At 38.3% G+C, this 23,910-nt stretch overlaps 1 protein-coding gene across 1 annotated transcript in view; it reads left to right on the top strand.

Moving 5' to 3' along the window:
* Positions 1–20,478, top strand: part of LOC139757842 (ethanolaminephosphotransferase 1) — a 39,107-nt gene extending 18,629 nt beyond the window's left edge. The window contains exons 6-8 of the mRNA XM_071678739.1: positions 7,703–7,883; positions 15,214–15,390; positions 18,464–20,478. Coding sequence (XP_071534840.1) covers positions 7,703–7,883; positions 15,214–15,390; positions 18,464–18,526 — 421 coding nt within the window. The 3' untranslated portion in view covers positions 18,527–20,478. The remainder of the gene's footprint in view (positions 1–7,702; positions 7,884–15,213; positions 15,391–18,463) is intronic.
* The last annotated feature ends 3,432 nt before the right edge of the window (positions 20,479–23,910 follow it).

Raw genomic sequence — 23,910 nt, 5'->3', positions numbered from 1 at the left:
TCATAATAAAAGATAGCCTTAAGTTTCAAGAAGTAGTGGATGACAGCTCATTTAGACAATACATGATGGGAAGAGTAACTGTTGGGAAGTGCATAGTGGTGTTAATATTATATAATCTTAAAAACTGCTTTGATCCAGAACACATATATAGTGATAACAATAAAGGAACAAATCAGTGGTATGTGAAACTGTAAAGCACTCACTACACAGAGATGGTACAGTACTGCTTATGGGGGATTTCAGTTATAAAGACAGATTGTGGGAATGTTTCCCTTAGCATCATGTCAGCAAGCATACTAGAATGAGGGGGACAGGTACACCATCATTGCTAGATCTCATCCTCACAAATACTAGCATGAATATTGAGGATATTATGTATGAGACATCATTTAGAGAAAATGATCATGGAATGCTCAAGTCTGACTGTGTGGTAATAGAGGGAATTAAAGGAGTAGAGTGGGGGATAAGACATGAATAGGAGATATATTTTTGGAAACTACTCAAGCAATAATTTCTAACATAGATTAGGAAAAGAGGTTCATCTCCCAGGAGCCAGGGCTTTGTGATGAGAGGTTCAGTGAAATTTACAAATGAAGGAGTAGGAATGTAGATACCTCTAGCCTCAAACACAAAGAATGGTAAGAAAAAGGAAAATTTTTTTCATGTTAGCTGAGATGGCATGGGCATCTGAGGCCCATATTTAGGCCATCTCATTAACACTATATATTTTTCTTTCATACTCGATTGCCATTGCCCGCATTAGCGAGGAAGTGCCAGGAACAGATGAAGAAAGGCTACATCTGCTCGCATCCATTCTCTAGCTGTCATGTGTAGTGTACCACAGCTCCCCATCCACCACCAGGCCCTTTAGACCTTTTTATGTTTTACCCTGGATGTTCCACATGCCATGGTTCAGTCCATTGACAGTATACCACATTGTTCCATTTCACCCTATCCCATGCACCCCATTCACTCTTCTTCACGTTCAGGCCCCAATTGCTCAAAATCTTTTTCACTCCATCTTCCATCTCCAATTTGGTCTCACTCCATCTTCCATCTCCAATTTGGTCTCGTGTTCTCCTTGTTCCCTCCACTTCTGATACATATATCCTCTTTGTCAACCTTTCCTCTCTCATTCTCTCCATATGTCCAAACCATTTCAGCACACTTCTTCTGCTCTCTCCACCACACTCTTTTTATTACCACACATCTCTCTTACACTTTCATTGCTTAATCAGATCACCTCACACCACATATTTTCCTCAAACATTTAATTTCCAACACATCCACCCTCCTCCCCACAACCATATGATATTGTTGGAACTAATATTCCTTCAAACATACCCATTTTTTGCCCTCCCAGATAATGTTCTCTCTTTCCACACATTATTCAGTGCTCCCAGAACCTTTGCCTCCTCCCCCACCCTATGACTCACTTCCACTTCCATGGTTCCATTTGCTGCCATAACCCCTCTCCCTGATATCTAAAGTACTTCACTTCCTCCAATTTTTCTCCATTCAAACGTACATCCCAGCAAACTTGTCTGTCAACCCAGCTGAACCTAATAACCTGGCTTTTATTCACATTCGCTCTCAACTTTCTCCTTTCATGCACTCTTCCAGGCTTAGTCACCAACTTGTGCAGTTTGTCACTTGAATCAGCCACCAGTCTGTATCATCAGCCAACAACAACTGACTCACTTCCCGGGTCCTTTTATCCTCAACAGACTTCATACTTTCCCCTCTCTCCAAGACTCGCATTTACCTCCCTCATCACCCCATCAATAAACAAATTAGACAATCATGATGGAATCATACACCCCGCCACAGACCAGCTTTCACTTGGAACCATTCACTTTCCTCCTTTCTATGCATACACATGTCTTACACCACTGATAAGAACTTGATAGTAACTTTCTTAAAGGTATGGAGTCCTACTTGATTATGTTGAAGAGGTAAAAAGTGAGGAGAATTGCATCAACTTAAAAGGGGACCTTAACAAAGCTGGTCTCACAGATGGTTGATGAAAATCACTTCGAGCAGATGTAGAATAAAGAGGATGGACAGAGTGAAAGAAGGCCCAAGTAGTATTATTATGTACCAGGAAATAAGTTTCAGGATTCTTTGTAAGAGAGATATGCTTTAAATAGAAATGTCATAAAGTAAGAGAGCTCAAGGATATATATTATGAAAGATATAGCTGAGCAAGGAATTTACTTCAAAGGAAGGAAGGAGTAAAAGGAATTAGAAAAAAGCAGTGTGGAGAAAATCAGTGAAGAGCACCTAATTGGGCTAAAGGAACTGCAGGGAAGAATTCTCGAGGATGACATGGAATGAATGGGGGATTAAATGAAAATTTCTCAAGTATTTGCACTGTGGAGGACAATAGTACACCATTACCAAGATGGAAGGGAGATGGAGTCTAGGAATGTATGTTAATCAACAAAAATGACAAAATTAGGTTGTTGATACAGTTTGACCCACATCAGGCCTATGTTTCTAATGCAGTCTTCCTATATATGCTGAAAGAATGTATAGAGACATTTACAAGACTGCAAGAAATATTGTTCAGGAGATGTATAAAAGAAAGAGACAGGAGGTCAAGAGAAAGGTGCAAGAGGTGAAAAAGAGGGCAAATGAGAGCTGGGGTGAGAGAGTATCATTAAATTTCAGGGAGAATATAAAGATGTTTTGGAAGGGGGTAAATAAAGTGCGTAAGACTAGGGAACAAATGGGAACTTCAGTGAAGGGGGCTAATGGGGAGGTGATAACAAGTAGTGGTGATGTGAGAAGGAGATGGAGTGAGTATTTTGAAGGTTTTTTGAATGTGTTTGATGATAGAGTGGCAGATATAGGGTGTTTTGGTCGAGGTGGTGTGCATAGTGTGAGGGTTAGGGAAAATGATTTGGTAAACAGAGAAGAGGTAGTAAAAGCTTTGCGGAAGATGAAAGCCGGCAAGGCAGCAGGTTTGGATGGTATTGCAGTGGAATTTATTAAAAAAGGGGGTGACTGTATTGTTGACTGGTTGGTAAGGTTATTTGATGTATGTATGACTCATGGTGAGGTGCCTGAGGATTGGTGGAATGCTCGCATAGTGCCATTGTACAAAGGCAAAGGGGATAAAAGTGAATGCTCAAATTACAGAGGTATAAGTTTGTTGAGTATTCCTGGAAAATTATATGGAAGGGTATTGATTGAGAGGGTGAAGGCATGTACAGAGCATCAGATTGGGGAAGAGCAGTGTGGTTTCAGAAGTGGTAGAGGATGTGTGGATCAGGTGTTTGCTTTGAAGAATGTATGTGAGAAGTACTTAGAAAAGCAAATGGATTTGTATGTAGCATTTATGAATCTGGAAAAGGCATATGATAGAGTTGATAGAGATGCTCTGTGGAAGGTATTAAGAATATATAGTGTGGGAGGCAAGTTGTTAGAAGCAGTGAAAAGTTTTTATCGAGGATGTAAGGCATGTGTACGTGTAGGAAGAGAGGAAAGTGATTGGTTCTCAGTGAATGTAGGTTTGCGGCAGGGGTGTGTGATATCTCCATGGTTGTTTAATTTGTTTATGGATGGGGTTGTTAGGGAGGTGAATGCAAGAGTTTTGGAAAGAGGGGAAAGTATGCAGTCTGTTGTGGATGAGAGAGCTTGGGAAGTGAGTCAGTTGTTGTTCGCTGATGATACAGCGCTGGTGGCTGATTCATGTGAGAAACTGCAGAAGCTGGAGACTGAGATTGGTAAAGTGTGTGAAAGAAGAAAGTTAAGAGTAAATGTGAATAAGAGCAAGGTTATTAGGTTCAGTAGGGTTGAGGGACAAGTCAATTGGGAGGTAAGTTTGAATGGAGAAAAACTGGAGGAAGTGGTGTTTTAGATATCCGGGAGTGGATTTGGCAGCGGATGGAAGCGGAAGTTAATTATAGGGTGGGGGAGGGGACAAAAGTTCTGGGAGCGTTGAAGAATGTATGGAAGTCGAAAACATTATCTTGAAAGCAAAAATGGGTATGTTTGAAGGAATAGTGGTTCCAACAATGTTATATGGTTGCGAGGCATGGGCTATGGATAGAGTTGTGTGGAGGAGGATGGATGTGCTGGAAATGAGATGTTTGACGACAATATGTGGTATGAGGTGGTTTGATCGAGTAAGTAATGTAAGGGTGAGAGAGATGTGTGGAAATAAAAAGAGTATGGTTGAGAGAGCAGAAGAGGGTGTTTTGAAATGGTTTGGTTACATGGAGAGAATGAGTGAGGAAAGATTGACCAAGAGGATATATGTGTCGGAGGTGGAGGGAACAAGGAAAAGTTGGAGACCAAATTGGAGGTGGAAAGATGAGTGAAAAAGATTTTGAGTGATCAGGGCCTGAACATACAGGAAGGTGAAAGGCATGCAAGGAATAAAGTGAGTTGGAACGGTGTGGTATACCGGGGTCGACATGCTGTCAATGGATTGAACCAGGGCATGTGAAGCATCTAGGGTAAACCTTGGAAAGTTCTATGGGGCTTGGATGTGGAAAGGGAGCCGTGGTTTCGGTGCATTATTACATGGCAGCTAGAGACTGAATGTGAACGAATGTGGCCTTTGTTGTCTTTTCCTAGCGCTACCTCGCGCACATGAGGGGGGAGGGGTTGTTATTTCGTGTGTGGCGGGGTGGCAGTGGGAATGAATAAGGGCAGACAGTATGAATTATGTACACGTGTATATATGTATATATCTGTGTGTGGATATATATATATGTATATGTTGAGATGTATAGGTATGTATATTTGCGTGTGTGGACGTGTATGTATATACATGTGTATGGGGGTGGGTTGGGCCATTTCTTTCGTCTGTTTCCTTGCGCTACCTCGCAAACGCGGGAGACAGCGTCAAAGCAAAATAAATAATAAATAGATAATGGAGGATGATATCAAAGTCATGAGAAAACTGAAGAATAATGATGATTTCACCATTTTACAATGTGACGTAGACAAGCTCCAACATTGGTCAGATAGATGGCTGATGTAAGTGCAGGGTGATGAGGCTGGAACTAAGTGAAAGGTGACCTTGGTTTGATTATTACTTAGTGGAAAATAAGTTATTGGAATCTGCAGGTGAAAGAGATCTTTGGGTGAATATTGAGTCTAATTTGTTGCCAAAGCTGCACATAGGAAGAGTTGTGAAAGAAGCAAACTGTCGTATGCAAAATATAAGACACACGTTTGGTAAAGTATTCACAACATAGACTAAAACAGAACTTATATGCCTTACAAGTCTGTTCATTGCAGTTGAAGAAGTACAAAGATTTGATTGACATGATACTGTTCAAACAAGAGCTGCTAAGATGCCAGAAGGCATCTTCAGGGAGGGAGTTCCTCTGAAAGATATAAGAGTATCTTTATGGAAGAGAACAAAGGTCATATATAAGAGGAGCCTTTTCAATTTGGGTGGATGTATCTAAACCTGATGTATCTCAGATTTCTGTTCTGGGACCATTGCTCCTCTTGATGGGCATGAATGATTTGCCAGAAGGATTGAACTTTTACCTGAAAATATTGTAGATGGTGCCAGTTTCATGAGGGAAGTAAAATGTGAGGAGGATTGCATCAGTTTACTAGGGGAGTAAGACATACTTCTAAGTTGATCTGATACATAGTCAATGCAGTTTAACTGGAGTAAATGTAAGTAATTAGGATGGCAAATTGAAAGAAGGCCATGATACAAATATTATCTGACTGGAAATATGCTACAGGAAACTGTGTGAGAGAGAATCTTGCTAGTCGGCATCATCCCTGAACTAGAGTTTGCTGTATGCTTGCAGGTATTAGAGTTGCATTCAAATTCATGGGTCAAGAAATGTTCTGGACCAAAACTTGAATGTGCACATAATGTTTAGTCACAGCACTTGAAAAAGTGCAAAGAATGCATATAATGTTTGGTCACAGCACTTGAAAAAGTGCAAAGAACTAATAGAGAAGGTCCAGAGGAGGACAGCAAAGATGGTACAAGAATTAAGAGAGTTGAGTTACAGAGAAGGGTTTGATGCATGAAATGTGCCTCCCATGAAAGATAGTAAAGTAGGGTGTCCTGATCACTACTGTTAGTTTGAAAATTTGCTCTTTGTGATAAAGAATAGACAGGTCTTGGAAACATGAAGGAATGAAACACATACAGACGAAAGTGTGAAAGGAGACAAGATTCTGTTATGAAAGATTTGAAGAACTAAGAAATAAACGAATATGATATTGTGAATGTCGACAACATACAGAAGTTTAAAAGTTGTATGATGGTAGATAATGTTCAAGAAATGATACTCAGTAAGTGTAGAACTTATTACCCATACAGTACAAATAGGTAATTACATATACACAAAGATGATGTGAAGGGCTGTTATTAATTGCATGAAAAATGTTATGAAATGAAAAGTCTGTAGAGGTTTAGATAAAAAAGAATTCTAATTGGCAACTTTGCTATGTCTCATGCTCGTTTGACTTCCTTGAAAATGATTTTGGTGAAGATACTTAGGCTGTTCTACACAAGACACAGTATGTGTCCACATCTTTAAAAGTTCACCACAGATCCAATATTGATCTTTAGTAAACATTTTTTGGTCTGCACTAGTTATTCCTTGATGTTCAAGCCAACATTTCTATGCATTATTTGTCCCTGTCATATGTCTTGAGTTCAATGGACCTACTTCCACCCAGCATTTGGTAGGGATCAATAAACTTGTTTTGTAATTGGGATGTTAGTGTAAGATTAACAAATTTGTGTATATCACAGAGCAGTCACTTATGAATGGTGTAGATAAAACAGTGTAAGACCAAGAACTTCATCACAAATTTGTGATTATTGTATACATTTACATGCTGGTGATAGTACTGAATGCATATAAACAAAATCTCTGTAGTGGTGATGGAATAAGTTTTACTATTTGGTCTATTTGATATACAATAATCTTTTATGAACAATTGCATGTAGGGAATAATAATGCATGACCAAAATTGGCATAACACATCGCTGTTTGCAAACTTGTTTGTACCAGTGGTGGTATATACCTCAACAGACTCATTGTGATTTACTATCTGGTGTATATGACATAATATAATGATTTTGAATGGATAAAAGCATGTATGAAGAATAGTGAAAACCAAAACACACTTCCAGTTCTCTTTGAATATTGTTTCAAATATTTTTTCAGCTTTTAACATTTAATGTTAAATCTCAGTTTTAGTGGATTTCATCCCCTCTTGATGCTGTATATTAGCATTACACATTGGTTGATTATTTTCATATCATATGGAAAAGTACCAAGCTTACTCTTTTTTTGGCTGAAATGTCTTAGTCTCATGGATTGTAAGAACAGAATGTTATGCAAGAGATGAATAGTTTCCTTGCTTCTTATACATGTACTTTACTGTAAATGCTTATAGTATTTGATGGAATATTGATGTTATTAATTTATTATGTGCACAGAAAGCCTGCAAAGAACTCCTAAAATATAGATAGGTAGATAGACTCTTATGGAGTGAATTTTGCTAGAAAATGTTGATTCATTATTATACATGAGAGACATGTTGCTGAACTAAGATGATGTCTTTATATCCAGTAATTGCCCACAGTTGATGCACTGTAGAGTATATAGAAAATTATAGTTTAACATGTTCATGAAATTTTGGAAAGACTGAATTATATTAAATTTTTCTCTTTACTGGAATTCCATCATTCCCTCAGGTCATACAGGGATAAAACAGGGAAGATGCTGGGTGTGTGGGAGTCTCTACGACCTTTGATTACTCCCATTGTATTTTTTGCACTCTCCACTGCATGGGTTTATCAGTCATCATCAGATATTATCAACAAGGATCCTAGGATGTACCTCTTCATGGTTGGCACAATTTTCGCCAATGTCAATGTATGTACATTATTGAATTTTAAAGTTCCAAGTTTGTGATGTATTTAGGACATTGAAATTCATCAGTTGTATTTCTTTATTTTCATGTGTTATAAAGGTAGATGTCATCATCAACAAAGAACAGTTTTATTTCTTATAGAACATTCAAACAAATTGTAGAGTATTTTTTTTGGTGTTGTATATCTTTTGAACAATATTAGTTGTTCATTGTTGAATTTTAATGTGTATTATGGAATGCCTTCCTTACTATGTAAAATTGTTATATGTTCATCTTCATATTCTATGGGGATTTATGTGTGTTTCAGATTAATTCTACTGAAATGAGACTAAATTTTGATTAGAAAGGTGAGATTATTTATTTCATCTGTTTAGGTTGAAAGATAAAGCCGTGTCATTTTTTTTTTTATAATTTTCCAAAAGAAGTAACAGAGAAGGGGGCCAAGTGAGGATATTTCCTCTAAGGCTCAGTCCTCTGTTCTTAACGCTACCTCGCTAACGTGGGAAATGGTGAATATGTATAAAAAAGAATATCCTTAGGTGTCTTGAATTTGACTGTGAAACATAAATGATTTTCCAATCAAAGTCATAATACACCTAAAGATCTGATTATATCCTTCTTCAGCTTTAAGTCTTTCTGTCTTGCGGAACCCAGTAACAACTGTATCTTCATAACTGCTAAATGCATGAGATGGACAATGCCTACATCTTCACAAAAGTCTTTAGTCACTCTTTTGATTCCAGACGGACATGAATCCAACTCACACCCTCCAGTCATCTTGAATGGACAATCAATCCCATTAAACAAAACGCTAGCCATTCTGTGCATCACATACGACACAAACATGACTTTTGCTGACTGCACCAATAAATTCAACACAAGCGACACACAAACCAAACGCTCTAGGAATACTGTCTGGCTGCAGATGTGGACAAGAAAAAGGATCCCTTTATATCCTCTACAAACTATTCATCAGCTTCACTTAACCTTACCTATCTGGTGTACTGTCCTCTGAAGAGCAAATTTGATAGAGCTTCATGCCTCACAAAATAATACTCTCAGAACAGTTACTGGCTACCTAGCAACTACAAATTCTCAACACCAACACAATTAAACAAAGATGTGCCCAAGGCAATCTCAACTTGGCAGCCTCTTCACTCAATACTAGAAAGGAGCACTAGACCCCTTCCACTCAAACCACTCCATAACTAACCACCAGTCTAGAAGTAGAAATGAAAAGATACCCCTGCATCCCACTTCAGTAATCTCTCCTCACAGGTCCCCCTACCCACAACAAACAACACTGACAGAGTACATGTACACGTAAAACCCCTTACCAGCACTACACATTCGCCCTCCCAACTTGGTCTTAAACTCCAGCCCACCAGAGATATGCCCTTCAGAAGTCACACTTCCCAGCCAAACACGAGTTGCACTTTTTTGTCTGTGCTCTGGCATCATTACTCTTCTTGATATATGTTAAGTACTTGCAAGTGATGCAGAGGTCATGAGAAAAGTGAGGAGGATGGGATCAGCTTGTAAGGGGATCTAAATGGACTCCAACGTTGGTTTGAGACATGGTTGATGAAATTCAGCCCTAGCAAACAATTTCTACAAGACAGAACAAAAGAATGTGCCTAGGAAGGGGTGCTCATCCTCCTTGAAGGCTCTGGCTGGGGTGTCTAAATGTGTGTGAATATAACCAAGATGAGAAGAGAGGAGAGATAGGTAGTATGATTATGGAAGGAAACTGGGGTAGTCTGGTTCTGAGGGAAACAAAGCTCAAGGTGAAGGTGAAGAATGTTTTGGAAATGTCTTAGGAGTAAAGTCAGGGGTTGATCCATGCCTTGCAACCATATAGTATTGTTGGAACTACCATTCCTTCAAACATACCCATTTTTGCTCTCCAAGATAATGTTCTCTCCTTCCATACATTCTTCATTGCTCCCAGACCCTTCCCCCCCTCCCCCACCCTATGACTCACTTCCGCTTCCATGGTTCCATTCGCTGCTAAGTCCACTCCCAGATATCTACAACGCTTCACATCCTCCAATTATTTTCCATTCAGATGTACATCCCAGTTAACTTGTCGCTCAGCCCTACTGAACCTAATAACCTTGGTCTTATTCACATTTACTCTCAACATTCCAAACTCAGTCACCAACTTCTGCAGTTTCTCACTCAAATCAGCCACCAGAGCTGTATCATCAGCGAGCAACAACTGACTCACTTTTCAGGCCCTCTCAAACCCAACAGACTGCATACTCAGCCTTCTCTCCAAAACTCTCACATTTACCTCCCAAACCACCCCATCCATAAACAAATTAAACAATCATGGGGACATCACACACCCCTGCTGCAGACTGACCTTCACTGCGAACCAGTCACTCTCCTCTCTTCCTACTCATTACGTCCTTGGTAAAAACTTTTCACTGCTTCTAGCAACTTACCTCCCACTTCATATACTCTCAAGACTTTCCACAGAGCATCTCTATCAACCTTATCATATACCTTCTCCAGATCCATAAATACAAGTCCATCTGTTTTTTTAAGTGTTTCTCACACTCAGTTGTCAAAGGAAACACCTGATCTAAACATCCTCTACCACTTATGAAACCACACTTCTCATCCCCAGTCTGATGCTCCGTATATGCCTTCACCCTCTCGGTCAATACCCTCCCGTATAATTTCCCAGGAATACTCAACAAGCTTATACCTCTGTCATTTGAACACTCACTTTTATCCCTTTTGTTTTTGTGCAAAGGCACTATGCATGCATTCTGCCAATCCTCAGACACTTCACCATGATTTATACATACATTGAATATCCTTACCAACCAATCTTCAACACAGTCACCCTCTTTCGTAATATATTCATCTGCAATACCATCTAAACCCACCGCCTTGCCAGATTTCATCTTTCACAAAGCTTTCACTACCTGGAGGTAGTGGAGAAAAAAAAAGATACTGCTCATGTATTCCCTGCGTATTGAAATCCTCCCCTCCAGCATTACTTTCCAAAAGGAAGAACATAGCAGGGAGCCAAGTGAGGATTTTACCCTCTAAAGCTCATTACCTTCGTGTTATGTAGCTTCTGACATTGAATAAACTTATCTAGCCTTCCCTTAGTTGTTTGAAATGGGTATGGTTCAGATACATTGTATTCTTTGTTGAATGCTTGGATGCCCTAGTAACAAACAAACACAGTGGATTGCAGGAATATCACATTAGCAAGTATCCTTAAATTCAACAAGTAGCAAAGATCTGCACTCAGTAGTATTAACTGTGGGACTGAACTGATGGCGGGAACTTAGTGCACTCTCCCCAGGACCCACGATTACTCCACCTGCCAACCCTCACTGACGTTTTGGCGCTTTTTCTACCACACACACTCGCATGGTAGCAAATTTTGAATACATAGAAAGAGTGAAATCAAATATAGTGGTCCCACATAAAGTAAGGGCTGGGAACATATACTGTATATGGTATTGCAGTTGAACTTTTAGTTAAAGGGGGATAACTGTGTTGTTGATTGGGTTTTCTGTATATGTATAGATCATGGTGAGGTGCCTTAGGAGTGGCAGAATTCATGTGTAGTGCCATTTGATAAAGGCAGTAGGAACAGTGAATGTTCAAACAACAGACATGATGTTGAGTGTGCCTGGTAAGTCATATGGAAGAGTGGTGATTGAAAGGGTGAAAGTGTTTGCAGAGCATCAGACTAGGGAGGAAAATGTGGTTTTAGGAGTGGTAGAGGAGGTGTGGATCAGATGTTTAAAGAATGTGTTTGAAAAGCAGAGAGATTTGTTTGTGGTATCTGTGGATCTGGAGAAAGGCCATAGCTTGAAATATGCTACTTAAATTTGTTCACTTTACCAAAAGTCACAAAGAGCTAATAAAGAAGTTCTAGGGGAGTGCAACAAAGATAGTATTAGAAATAAGAAAGTTAAGTTACAGGGTAAGGCTGAATGCTTTAGATTTGCTTATTTTGAAAGAGAGAAGAGTTATGGGTGATCTGGTCACAACCTTTGTAAGTTTTTGAAACATTGGTGGTTTGAACGGTGAACAGGTCTTGAAATGTAAGGATGCTGCAACCAGTGTGCATAACATGAATTTGAGCAAGATATTTGTTAAAAAATATTTAAAGAATTGCTTTTAAAGTATATGAATATTGGATGAATGGAACAGAATGACTCAGGACATAGTTAATGCAGACATCTTACTTGAATTTAAGAAATTTTGTATGATAATGGAGAATGTGCAAGAGATGGAGTTTTGATTGTGTAAGATTCCCTCCTTGTATAATAACTAGTAGTTACATATAGTCAAATGGTTACCCGGGTCTGCACTGGAAAAGACTGCTTTTATTGAAAAGAATTTTACATGGAAAGGGCCATTGTTGGCTTTCACATGGCCTTCCATGTCAGCTCTTGAAATTGATATGTGTGGTTACAGTTTAGTTGAATGAGTACCACGAAACTGTAATAATTGTAAACTTGAAGGGTGGTTGACCTTTGTTGTCCTTAAAGGCCAGGCTATGGTACTCTTGGATACTGTCTTTGATTCTGAAGTACCTTCAGTAGAATTTGAGGCTTGTAGATATTCTTTTAGAATTAATGAATTGAACTAAATGTAATCTGTATGGATGTTGTGGATTTTTGTGGTGTCAAAAGGGCTTTTATGACCAATGTACTGTGGTTTAAAAACTTTTCCCAGCTTCAAGAACCTACACCTAAGTTCAGGGATTCTATGTGTTATATAAAAGTATAGTAAGTTTGAACTTTGAAACTTATCCTTTGTTGGCCGTTAAATCCAGGCTTTGGTACCCATGGATTCTGCCTTTGGTTCTCTAGTACCTTCAGTATAAAATGAGGCTAATAAGTTACTTATTGTGAGTGATTGAATTGAAATAAGTGTAATGTATAAGGCTAAGGTGGCTTTGTTTGCCTTTATTAGTCTCAAACTAGTCTTCAAGAGCAACATGTGATTGCTTGAGACCTTCCCTAGATTTAGAAGTACTTACGCCCAAAATTTGTGGCCTTAGGTGCTACTGTAAGCTTTAGTAACCCTGAACCGTTAAAGGTGGCCTTTGTTGGCTTTTAAAACCAGGCCTGGGTACCTTTGAATCTTGTGTTTGATCTTGAGTTTTTCTGATGGTTCAAGTCAGACAAAAGTCCACATCAAGGCTAGGCCTTAATTGAAATAAGAGAGAATTATGAAATGGAAAAAGAAAGGACAAGGGAGAGTATTTACAAATTTTGGAGGCAGTGAAAAACCAGTCTTTTCATATGTGCTAGGCACATTCATTATAATTTGAGACTGCAGAGCTGCTGATTTTGAGAGAGTGCAATGAACTGTGTACTTTATAAGGCTGGGGTCCCCATCATTGCCTTTGATGCCTTCAAAATAGCCATGAAGGACAACATGTGTTAGTGTAAAACCTTTCCCATATTATGAATTACAGTTGCCTTCTGTGATCTCAAAACAGCTTTTGAGGCATGAATGCAATAGCCCAAGACCTTGCTCAGATTCAGAAGTACCTATGTCCAAAATTTGTGGCTTTAAGGTGCTGTATTAAGCTGAAATCCCTCTGAATCTTGAAATGAGGCCTTTGTTTTCCTTTAAGGTCAAGCTTTGGTACCATTTGATCCTGAGGCACTTTTTTATAATTTAAGACAGCTAGGTTGCCTGTTTTGAATGAGTGCTGCAAAATAAGTGTAATCCTTAGGGGTGGGGTATCCCTGGGTTGCCTCAAAACAGCCTTCATAGTCAACATGAGAAAGAGGACCATGACTGTTTTGTTATTGTGTGAATTACATCTTGCATAGATCATTATTTTTAGCTTGAACTCTAGATTTTAGACTGAATGACTGCTTAGTCTGTTTACAAAAGCAATAGAAGGTGTGGAAGTACAAGTGAGTCAGGTCACAGTGACTTGGGAGCCAACTGGTTTTCCATTTCTTTCTTTTTTTTTCGAAGTATAGTCCAGAAATCATCAGTTTTTTATTCAGTTTGAAATATATAAAGATGTAGAAATCAACATAAAACATGTTTGAAATTTTGATGTTTTAGAAAGTAGAAATCAACATAAAGTATGTTTGAAATTTTGATATTTTAGAAAATATATAATGGAATGTGGTGTTGCTGTGTGTCCAAGTAATCTCAATGAATACAAAAATCATTGTAGAAAATAGAAAATGTCTTTATATGAACATATTGTTGAAGACACTAGAAATAACGAATAAAAAGTTGACAGTGTACCCATTTATTATTCTTATTATTTTAAACAGCCTTGAAAGGACTTAGTGGTCTGTTGCTGTTTGAATTCCCTTATATTCCTTTGTATCATATGATACTGTCATCAGCCTTTGCTTTACACACCTGCTTGTTCATTACTGTATCAAGGAAACTTTAGAAATAATTGTCCTGATGGTCATTTATTTAATTAACAGTGTTATTACCAGCAAAAGCAAATGGTTAGGCAGCTGCGAAAAGAGGTAAAGATAACTTTAGTCTACCCCATAACATTAGCTGGACCATCCTAGTTAGAGACTGTAGAATATAAAAGTATGTTATTTATTTTGTGTCTATCTTGCCATCACTCTCATATTCATTATTAATCTGTCTGCTGTGAGTGAAAAAATAATGGAAAGGCAGAAACAAACCAGACACTTGCATAGTCTCCAAGAGACACTTCGCTTTGATTTTTTCTGCTGGACTACCTGAGCTGGAGCATTTCTCCTCTTTAGATTTATTACCTTCATATGTAAGCAAGAAAATGTATGGTAGACACTTGCACATCCTCAGTGAGACACTGCAGCATATTGTTTTCTGCAGATGTAAAAATGTTTGTAATGCCATCTATTGAGAGAAATGATATGTACTAAATCACTGGTAATGATATACAATGTATTTGGCACCCCACATGAGTTATCTCAGGATGATTTTTAAAATATGTATGACTTAAGTTGACTCATGATGATAATTATTTACACAAAACTACAGCCCAAATATACTTGGGATAGTAAGGAAAGGGGTTAATATGGATAGTGGATGCTCTTGCTAAGTATTAAGAGATCTATTGGCAATTACTTTCAAACTGGACATTTGCCTGAATAGTGGGGCAAAGTGTTTTCTTTATTATAACAGTATTTTATTTTCTTTGTATTTAAACATGAAGGATGACCATAGGCTTAAAGAATAGATAATGTTGTAGAATTGTGATAAAGTATTTGTGCATTTACACTAAGCCTCATGGGTATATTTAAGTTTTTAATCAAAAGTATATATTAACAATTTGAATGACTAAAATGATAACTTTTTGCTTTTCAGTGTCGACTAATTGTGTCACAGATGAGTAGCACACGATGTGAATTGATGAACTGGCTGATGCTACCTCTTGTCATCTCTGTGGTGATTGTGGTGGCATTTCCTAGTTTAGAGATGGCTACATTGATAATTATGAGTAGCATTGCTAGTGTTGCTCATATCCATTATGGTGTTTATGTGGTAAGTTAGCAGAGAGCTATGTTGTAATCTACTCTAGCTGCAGGAGCTTAGGGAGATTAAGGTATAGAATCAGAAAATGCACTTAATAAAAAGGATGTGAAGATAAAGTGATTTAGTAATCTAATTGATAATGTAATTGAAAGTTGTCTCTTACTGAAACTTCATGTACTATTAACCTCTTTGTGTCACTGTAAGTTTTTAACCCCTGAACCCTTAACTTTTGTTTCTTTTCAGTCACTGTGATTATGAGTTTTTAAGTGAAAAAAGATTTTTAATCTTACAGTTTCAGAGATATTCATATAACAATGTAAAAGAAATTGCTTCAGAAATGAGTTTCGTACTTTCACTCTGATAACATGGAAGTCTTATAAATGTTTCATTACAACATATGATAAAGTGTGGAAGTAAAGGTTAAGTGTCATGAGTTGCCACTGCATATTTTGCTGTTCATTTTACCTACACTGGAAGATTTATTGTTGAATATTATTAGGTTTTTCTTATGTGATGATTCTTTTCATGCTATAATCAGTGTGATCCAGTAAAACCTTTCATTGTAATATTATACAGGTTTCTGTAAATTTCAACTTCAAAAAGATGCAGTGTTTTTAAGGTCGTGTGCATTGGTAGCACTGCTTCCACTTTTGGTAAAAACATCTGCCTCATCGTGGTCAACTTTCAATGCTCAAATAAACAGGGTGAAAGGTATTCATGGGATAGAGTGAATTAGAAGGATGTGGTTTACAATTGTCAATATGCTGTCTTTCCACTCATTTTTCAACTCACCCAGAATCTGCTAAACCTAATAATCTTGCTTTTATTCACATTTACTCTCATCTTCCTCCTTTCACACACATTTCTAAACTAAGTCACCAACTTCTGCAGTTTCTCACTCAAATCTGCCATCAGATCTGTATCTTCTACAAAGAACAATGGTAAATATTTGGGTATTTATACTTAAGCAAAAGTTGTGCACTTAGGGACAGATAAATTTACCATAAACCACGCTTGAGAGGTTTTTGGAGTGGAGACCTGTTATGGTATTTGATACCTACATTGGCAGTTTTTTTTTTTTTTTTTTTCAAACTATTCGCCATTTCCCGCGTTAGCGAGGTAGCGTTAAGAACAGAGAACTGGGCCACTGAGGGAATATCCTCACCTGGCCCCCTTCTCTGTTTTGGCAGTATTGCCATTAAAAATGTACTAATAGAAAACCAAGAATATAGAAATTTCAGTGTCATTTATGAATTATACAATAACTATCTATCTGTGTCTTTGACGCCTGTTCCAGCTGGAACTCCCTCAAATGGGTGTCCATGGCAACAAAATCTCCATAACTAAAGAACTCCAATGCTACTTTTTAGCCTTTAGTACCTCACCCTTAACAGGCCACTGGCAGAGGGCAAGACTAGTGCAGTGTTTACAGTGGCTCTTACCAAATGTTCCTAATGACTACTTCTGTCTAATGCTTCTAACTACTACCTCTACCTAATGCTCCTAATTAGTGTTCTGATCTACTATTTCTATCTACTGCTTCTACCATTTTGCCAAAAGACAGGGCCAGAACATTGTGCTCACTAGAGGAAAATCTAGAGTTACAAAGTATGAGTTGCGTGAGTTGGGTGTTGTCAGTTGTTACTTATGATAAGGAGAGATTGTATGTCTGTTGACAATGCCAGTAATCCACATGTTAGCGAGGTAGAAAGAAAAGACAGCTAGCTAGGTCAGAGAAGTGCAACATGCAAGACACTAAAGTGTTGGCTCACTAAGCATATGTCACAAACCCTCCTGATAAACAGGCAGGTATTGCTGGTAATATACCTCCCTGGTCATTGGCTGCCTACCAACTACTACCATCTGTATAATAACTGTAGAGGAAATAATAGTTTTTGAGAAATTTTAAACAATGAAGTTAGCATAAATAGATTAATAAATTTTTTAAAGAAAGCCAAAATGTATAATTTTTTATAAACAGTTTTAAGTTTTTAGAAATCTTTTTCATGCTGAAAAGCTCAGAATAATCATGTGTTTCTAGCATTTTAGAAATTCCCCAAAATCTGAATCAGTGTAACCCCTTGAGATCAAATGTATCAGATGTATTCACTTGACCTCCTGCTGCTTTCTCGTATACTCCTTCCAGTCTCTGGCATTCCTTTTCCTGCAGACTCTGTTCATACACCTTTCCTTTTTCTTTCATTAGTAATTAGATTTCCTCATGCCACTACTCTACTGTTTTTGATATGCCCTCATCCAGCTTTCATGCCATACATTTCACCTGCACATGTAAGCACTGCACTCCAAGATATCTTCCACTCCTCCATTTCCTTTTGTTTTTATTTGATGTCACTTAATGCCATCTTTAGATAATTTTTTTCTATCCTTGTACAAGGGTTGCCCCTCCAAGCTTGTGTACTTTTACCACTTTTTTCTCGCATGATTTCCTCTTTTCCTTATATTAATACAAACTTTGTCTCACTTCGAGCAAGAAGTGATAAGCCATCCCACCATTTGCCCCTCTCAGGAAGTTCATATCCAGCAAACTTTCCTTCGTGTGTTTTTCAGTTAGCACATGATCCATTAATGCCCATTGACCCTAAATCCATCGAGTGTATATTTATGTATACACCATTTTTCTCTTGAACTAGGTAATCCCTATTACCAATCCTTTGCAGCACTCAGCTCAGCAAGTCCTTCCACATTTTCACTTACACCGGGTACCCCAATCTCTCTAGTTACACCCTCAGTTGCCACATAGCCCACTCTTACATTCATATTCCTTAACACCGTGATTCGATCCCGTGTCAAACTGCTTAAGTACTCTCTCACACTTACTCCCCATAACTCTTCTGACTACCAGGTGCATAAGCACTAACTTCACCCATCCCTTAAACTCTACTCTCATTGAAACCCATATATATCTTTTCCTCATGCTAATGCCAGACTATTTTTTTTTATCTCATGTAAGAAAGTGTTGAGTTACTAAACGATGCACTTTTTGAGTAACAGTTGACGATTAATCACCTAATGGTAAAAATTTGTAATTCTTTAATGTTCCAGAACTGTTTTTCTTTTTTAGGTACGTCAGATGTGTGAACATTTCCATATTAAGTGCTTCAGCATCAAGGATCGGGCTGATTGACTACTCGCTGACAGTGCATAAGGAATTTGTGGGTGGCTGCCCCCGGAACCATTACAGGTCAAAAGTTTATTTATATTTGACTCAAGGGATCCACTGTTGATGGTAATATTAACAAACTTTTATATGGCATACGTGGAGTCTGTGCATATCATGACTTTTTTTTTTAGTCTCTTACATTAAGGTTTTATGAACAAAAACTGCTCTTATTTCAGGGTTTATTTTAGTGATTAAGGTAGACCTAGTATACTGAAATATGGCAAGTTTGAGTTATGTGTTTGAACAGGAAAGGGGTTGACAATATAGGTTAAATAACCACTTATAAAAGAAAAAGACTGCTCAACTTTAGAAAAAAAAACATCGTTTATCAGAATGTAGATGAGGGATGAATATTTTTGTTCCTTGACAATGGCTGGTTTTAGATATTGATCTTGAGAATAGATAACTGAATAGTGTACAGCATACCTGAACAAGACAATAAGAAATTAGTTAGTGTCCTGGACTGATTCTCAGCAGTTGTTTGAAATGCCTGTAAGAGTAGTTGTTGAGTGTAGCTAACATTTGATGCAGCACTATAACAGGTAACAGGCCAGCTTGCTTACTAATATGCTCTAGTGGCAAATGCTCTTAACTGTTTGCTTCTTCCTCACTACTCCTTTGTCTTTATAATCCCACAGTAACAACACTTGAAGACTGTTACTTAGTATTGCTAAGGTAACATTGTACTTGCTGTGATGAGTGGGCCTTGGTACCCGATTTTCATTTGTTGCTTTGTGCCTTGAGTTGTGTCTTGCAGATTTTTAGATAATATCATGTGCAATAATGTTGAACTTTTCCTATAATCACTGTATTTTACACTCTGAATGATTTATGATTGTTGTATCAGATCATACAGGGAAATGCACATATTATTGCTCATCAGTATGATTAAATTAAAATGATACATATCCAGACTTACTTACCTTTATAATATGGAAAGATGAAAGATTCCCAGCCTTTGATTTCTGACATGTGTAAAATAATTGCATACTTTGGTGTTGTAGTTTAGGTGTAGATTCCAAGCTTTAACAGTTTGGTTATTGTTGTTTTCAGTGTTATACTTGATTCAGCACACTAAAAGCAAATTGTGAAAAAGTATAGGGCAATTAAGGTGGGTAATTCTTTAGCGGAAGTATAGTAGCTGGACATTCATGACCATTTTGTAGGATATATTGTCAAGTAGATGGAAATCTTAATATTTTCACCACCATTTTATAGGATATGCTGTCACAAAGGCAGATAGGCAGGAATCTTCTACTGATAAATATTAAGAGATTATGCTCTTCCTTATGAGTCTCCACTGCTATCTCAGCTCAAGGAATATATTTTGTGTGCACTGATACCATCTCATGAAAATAGGAGGTCTTATTAAGTACAATCAATAGTTGCCCTTCTTGAGGGGCAGCTTTGCTAAGATGTTATTGTTGTTTGTGTTAATGAATCAAGAGTCCATTGTTATTTATGCAGTTCATTGTTTTAGTAAGAATGATTTTGGCATCCTAGAGGACCAGTTTTAGTGTTTGAAGGATAGCTGTGATTTACTTTTCACAGTCTTAGGAATTAGTGAATTGCATTTTCAGATTTTGTAATTCGTAGTTGTACAGTGTATGGTAAACACAAGTAGGATGAGTCTCTTGAACGAGTCTCCTTACTGGTATTGTGCAGTCATGGTTGTCTTGATAGGGCAGTGTCAGGTTTACACATCAATATTTACTAAGCATATTTCTCTCATTTTTATCTCTTGGAAATTAGCCATATTGGAGTCTTTCTAGGTTATGAATTTAAGAGGCAACATTTCAAGTAGTGGAAAGAAAGTAGTAGCAATAGTGGGTGTGCATCATATGTATATCATTGTGGGTTATGGCATGTACACTACTTCACTGTTTACAATAAACACCCTCACCAGAACTCTATAAGCTGTGTATTACTAACACCTTCTAGTTTCTGATGCATGCTTTATCTTGGTGGCTGGCTAACATATTCATCTTCTTCTCATTGATTAATGCTTACAAGATGCATATACAGAATGTGATTGGTTTGTTGGTGAATTACAGAAGTTGTAAAAAGCAAAAGCATAAAGTGGAAAGTACCAAGGTTTTAGAATGACACTGCATGAAGGATAACAATAATCCATAATTCTTGGGACCAGATGAGTGTTTGGATTGTAGGATTCTGTGGATTATAGGAATAAACAGGCTACGGGTTTTGGTCTGTCCATTTCGTAACCTTAACCCAGTGTTTTGTAGACCAGATGTAGGTTTATTTTTTAATTATTTTATATTTGCTATTTCTTGCATGTGAGGTAGGAACAGGAACAGATGATAAAGCCTTAAAGAAAAGATTGTCTTCACTCCTTCCTCTGTTCCTTGTTTTGGTAAAAAATAGGGAATGGAGGATATTTAGTTCCCCACTTCCATCCCTTTTACTCATCTTTTAATACATGCTGGAGGTACATAGTGTGTATTTCAAATCCGATGGGATATATATAATTCATTCATTATTAATTGCCTCAGGGTTGGACCCTCCTGTCCCCTTCATGTATTTCAGTTTCTAAAAGATGGAACAGAGAAGGAATCACATGGGAATGCTTATCCTCTTTGAAGGCTAGGGTGTCTTGAGTGAGTGTGAATATAACCAAGATAAGGTGAAAGGAATGATTTATGTATACTTTTCATATATATTCACCATTTCATGTGAACAAGGTATCTGTAAAGAATAGACTGAGCCTTAGAGGAAAAACAATCCTCAATTGACCCCCTTCTCTTTTCCTTCTTTTGGTAAAATGAAATGGGAAGTGAGGATTTCCAGCCCCCAACTCCACCCTTTTTAGTCGCCTTCTACAACACGCAGGGAGTATGTTGGCAGTATTCTTTCTCCTCCATCCCAAGGGATGATATATATTTATATGTAGATATATATATTTTCTTTTTTTTTTTTTTTTTTTTGCTTTGTTGCTGTCTCCCGCGTTTACGAGGTAGCGCAAGGAAACAGACGAAAGAAATGGCCCAACCCACCCCCATACACATGTATATACATACGTCCACACACGCAAATATACATACCTACACAGCTTTCCATGGTTTACCCCAGACACTTCACATGCCCTGATTCAATCCACTGACAGCACGTCAACCCCGGTATACCACATCGATCCAATTCACTCTATTCCTTGCCCTCCTTTCACCCTCCTGCATGTTCAGGCCCCGATCACTCAAAATCTTTTTCACTCCATCTTTCCACCTCCAATTTGGTCTCCCACTTCTCCTCGTTCCCTCCACCTCCGACACATATATCCTCTTGGTCAATCTTTCCTCACTCATTCTCTCCATATGCCCAAACCATTTCAAAACACCCTCTTCTGCTCTCTCAACCACGCTCTTTTTATTTCCACACATCTCTCTTACCCTTACATTACTAACTCGATCAAACCACCTCACACCACACATTGTCCTCAAACATCCATCCTCCAGCACATCCATCCTCCTCCGCACAACTCTATCCATAGCCCATGCCTCGCAACCATACAACATTGTTGGAACCACTATTCCTTCAAACATACCCATTTTTGCTTTCTGAGATAATGTTCTCGACTTCCACACATTCTTCAAGGCTCCCAGGATTTTCGCCCCCTCCCTCACCCTATGATTCACTTCCGCTTCCATGGTTCCATCCGCTGCCAGATCCACTCCCAGATATCTAAAACACTTTACTTCCTCCAGTTTTTCTCCATTCAAACTTACCTCCCAGTTGACTTGACCCTCAACCCTACTGTACCTAATAACCTTGCTCTTATTCACATTTACTCTTAACTTTCTTCTTTCACTCACTTTACCAAACTCAGTCACCAGCTTCTGCAGTTTCTCACATGAATCAGCCACCAGCGCTGTATCATCAGCGAACAACAACTGACTCACTTCCCAAGCTCTCTCATCCACAACAGACTTCATACTTGCCCCTCTTTTCAAAACTCTTGCATTCACCTCCCTAACAACCCCATCCATAAACAAATTAAAAAACCATGGAGACATCACACACCCCTGCCATAAACCTACATTCATTGAGAACCAATCACTTTCCTCTCTTCCTACACGTACACATGCCTTACATCCTCGATAAAAACTTTTCACTGCTTCTAACAACTTGCCTCCCACACCATATATTCTTAATACCTTCCACAGAGCATCTCTATCAACTCTATCATATGCCTTCTCCAGATCCATAAATGCTACATATAAATCCATTTGCTTTTTTAAGTATTTCTCACATACATTCTTCAAAGCAAACACCTGATCCACACATCCTCTACCACTTCTGAGACCACACTGCTCTTCCCCAGTCTGATGCTCTGTACATGCGTTCACCCTCTCAATCAATACCCTCCCATATAATTTACCAGGAATACTCAACAAACTTATACCTCTGTAATTTGAGCACTCACTCTTATCCCCTTTGCCTTTGTACAATGGCACTGTGCACGCATTCCGCCAATCCTCAGGCACCTCACCATGAGTCATACATACATTAAATAAGGAATAGTGGTTCCAACAATGTTGTATGGTTGCGAGGCGTGGGCTATGGATAGAGTTGTGCGCAGGAGGGTGGATGTGCTGGAAATGAGATGTTTGAGGACAATGTGTGGTGTGAGGTGGTTTGATCGAGTAAGTAATGTAAGGGTAAGAGAGTTGTGTGGAAATAAAAAGAGCGTGGTTGAGAGAGCAGAAGAGGGTGTTTTGAAATGGTTTGGGCACATGGAGAGAATGAGTGAGGGAAGATTGACCAAGAGGATATATGTGTCGGAGATGGAGGGAACGAGGAGAAGTGGGAGACCAAATTGGAGGTGGAAAGATGGAGTGAAAAAGATTTTGAGTGATCGGGGCCTGAACATGCAGGAGGGTGAAAGGAGGGCAAGGAATAGAGTAAATTGGATCGATGTGGTATACCGGGGTTGACGTGCTGTCAGTGGATTGAATCAGGGCATGTGAAGCTTCTGGGGTAAACCATGGAAAGCTGTGCAGGTATATATATTTGCGTGTGTGGACGTATGTATATACATGTGTATGGGGGTGGGTTGGGCCATTTCTTTCGTCTGTTTCCTTGGGCTACCTCGCAAACGCGTGAGACAGCGACAAAAAAAAAAAGAAAAAAAAAAATATATATATATATCTTTTTTGCTTTGTCGCTGTCTCCCGCATTTGCGAGGTAGCACAAGGAAACAGACGAAAGAAATGGCCCAACCCACCCCCATACACAATGTATATACATACACGTCCACACACGCAAATATATATACCTATACATCTCAATGTACACATATATATACACACACAGACACATACATATATACCCAT

Source organism: Panulirus ornatus, chromosome 28, assembly GCF_036320965.1.
Source record: "Panulirus ornatus isolate Po-2019 chromosome 28, ASM3632096v1, whole genome shotgun sequence".
Classification (NCBI taxonomy): Eukaryota; Metazoa; Arthropoda; class Malacostraca; order Decapoda; family Palinuridae; genus Panulirus; species Panulirus ornatus.
This window is presented reverse-complemented; position numbering and strand designations above follow the sequence as displayed.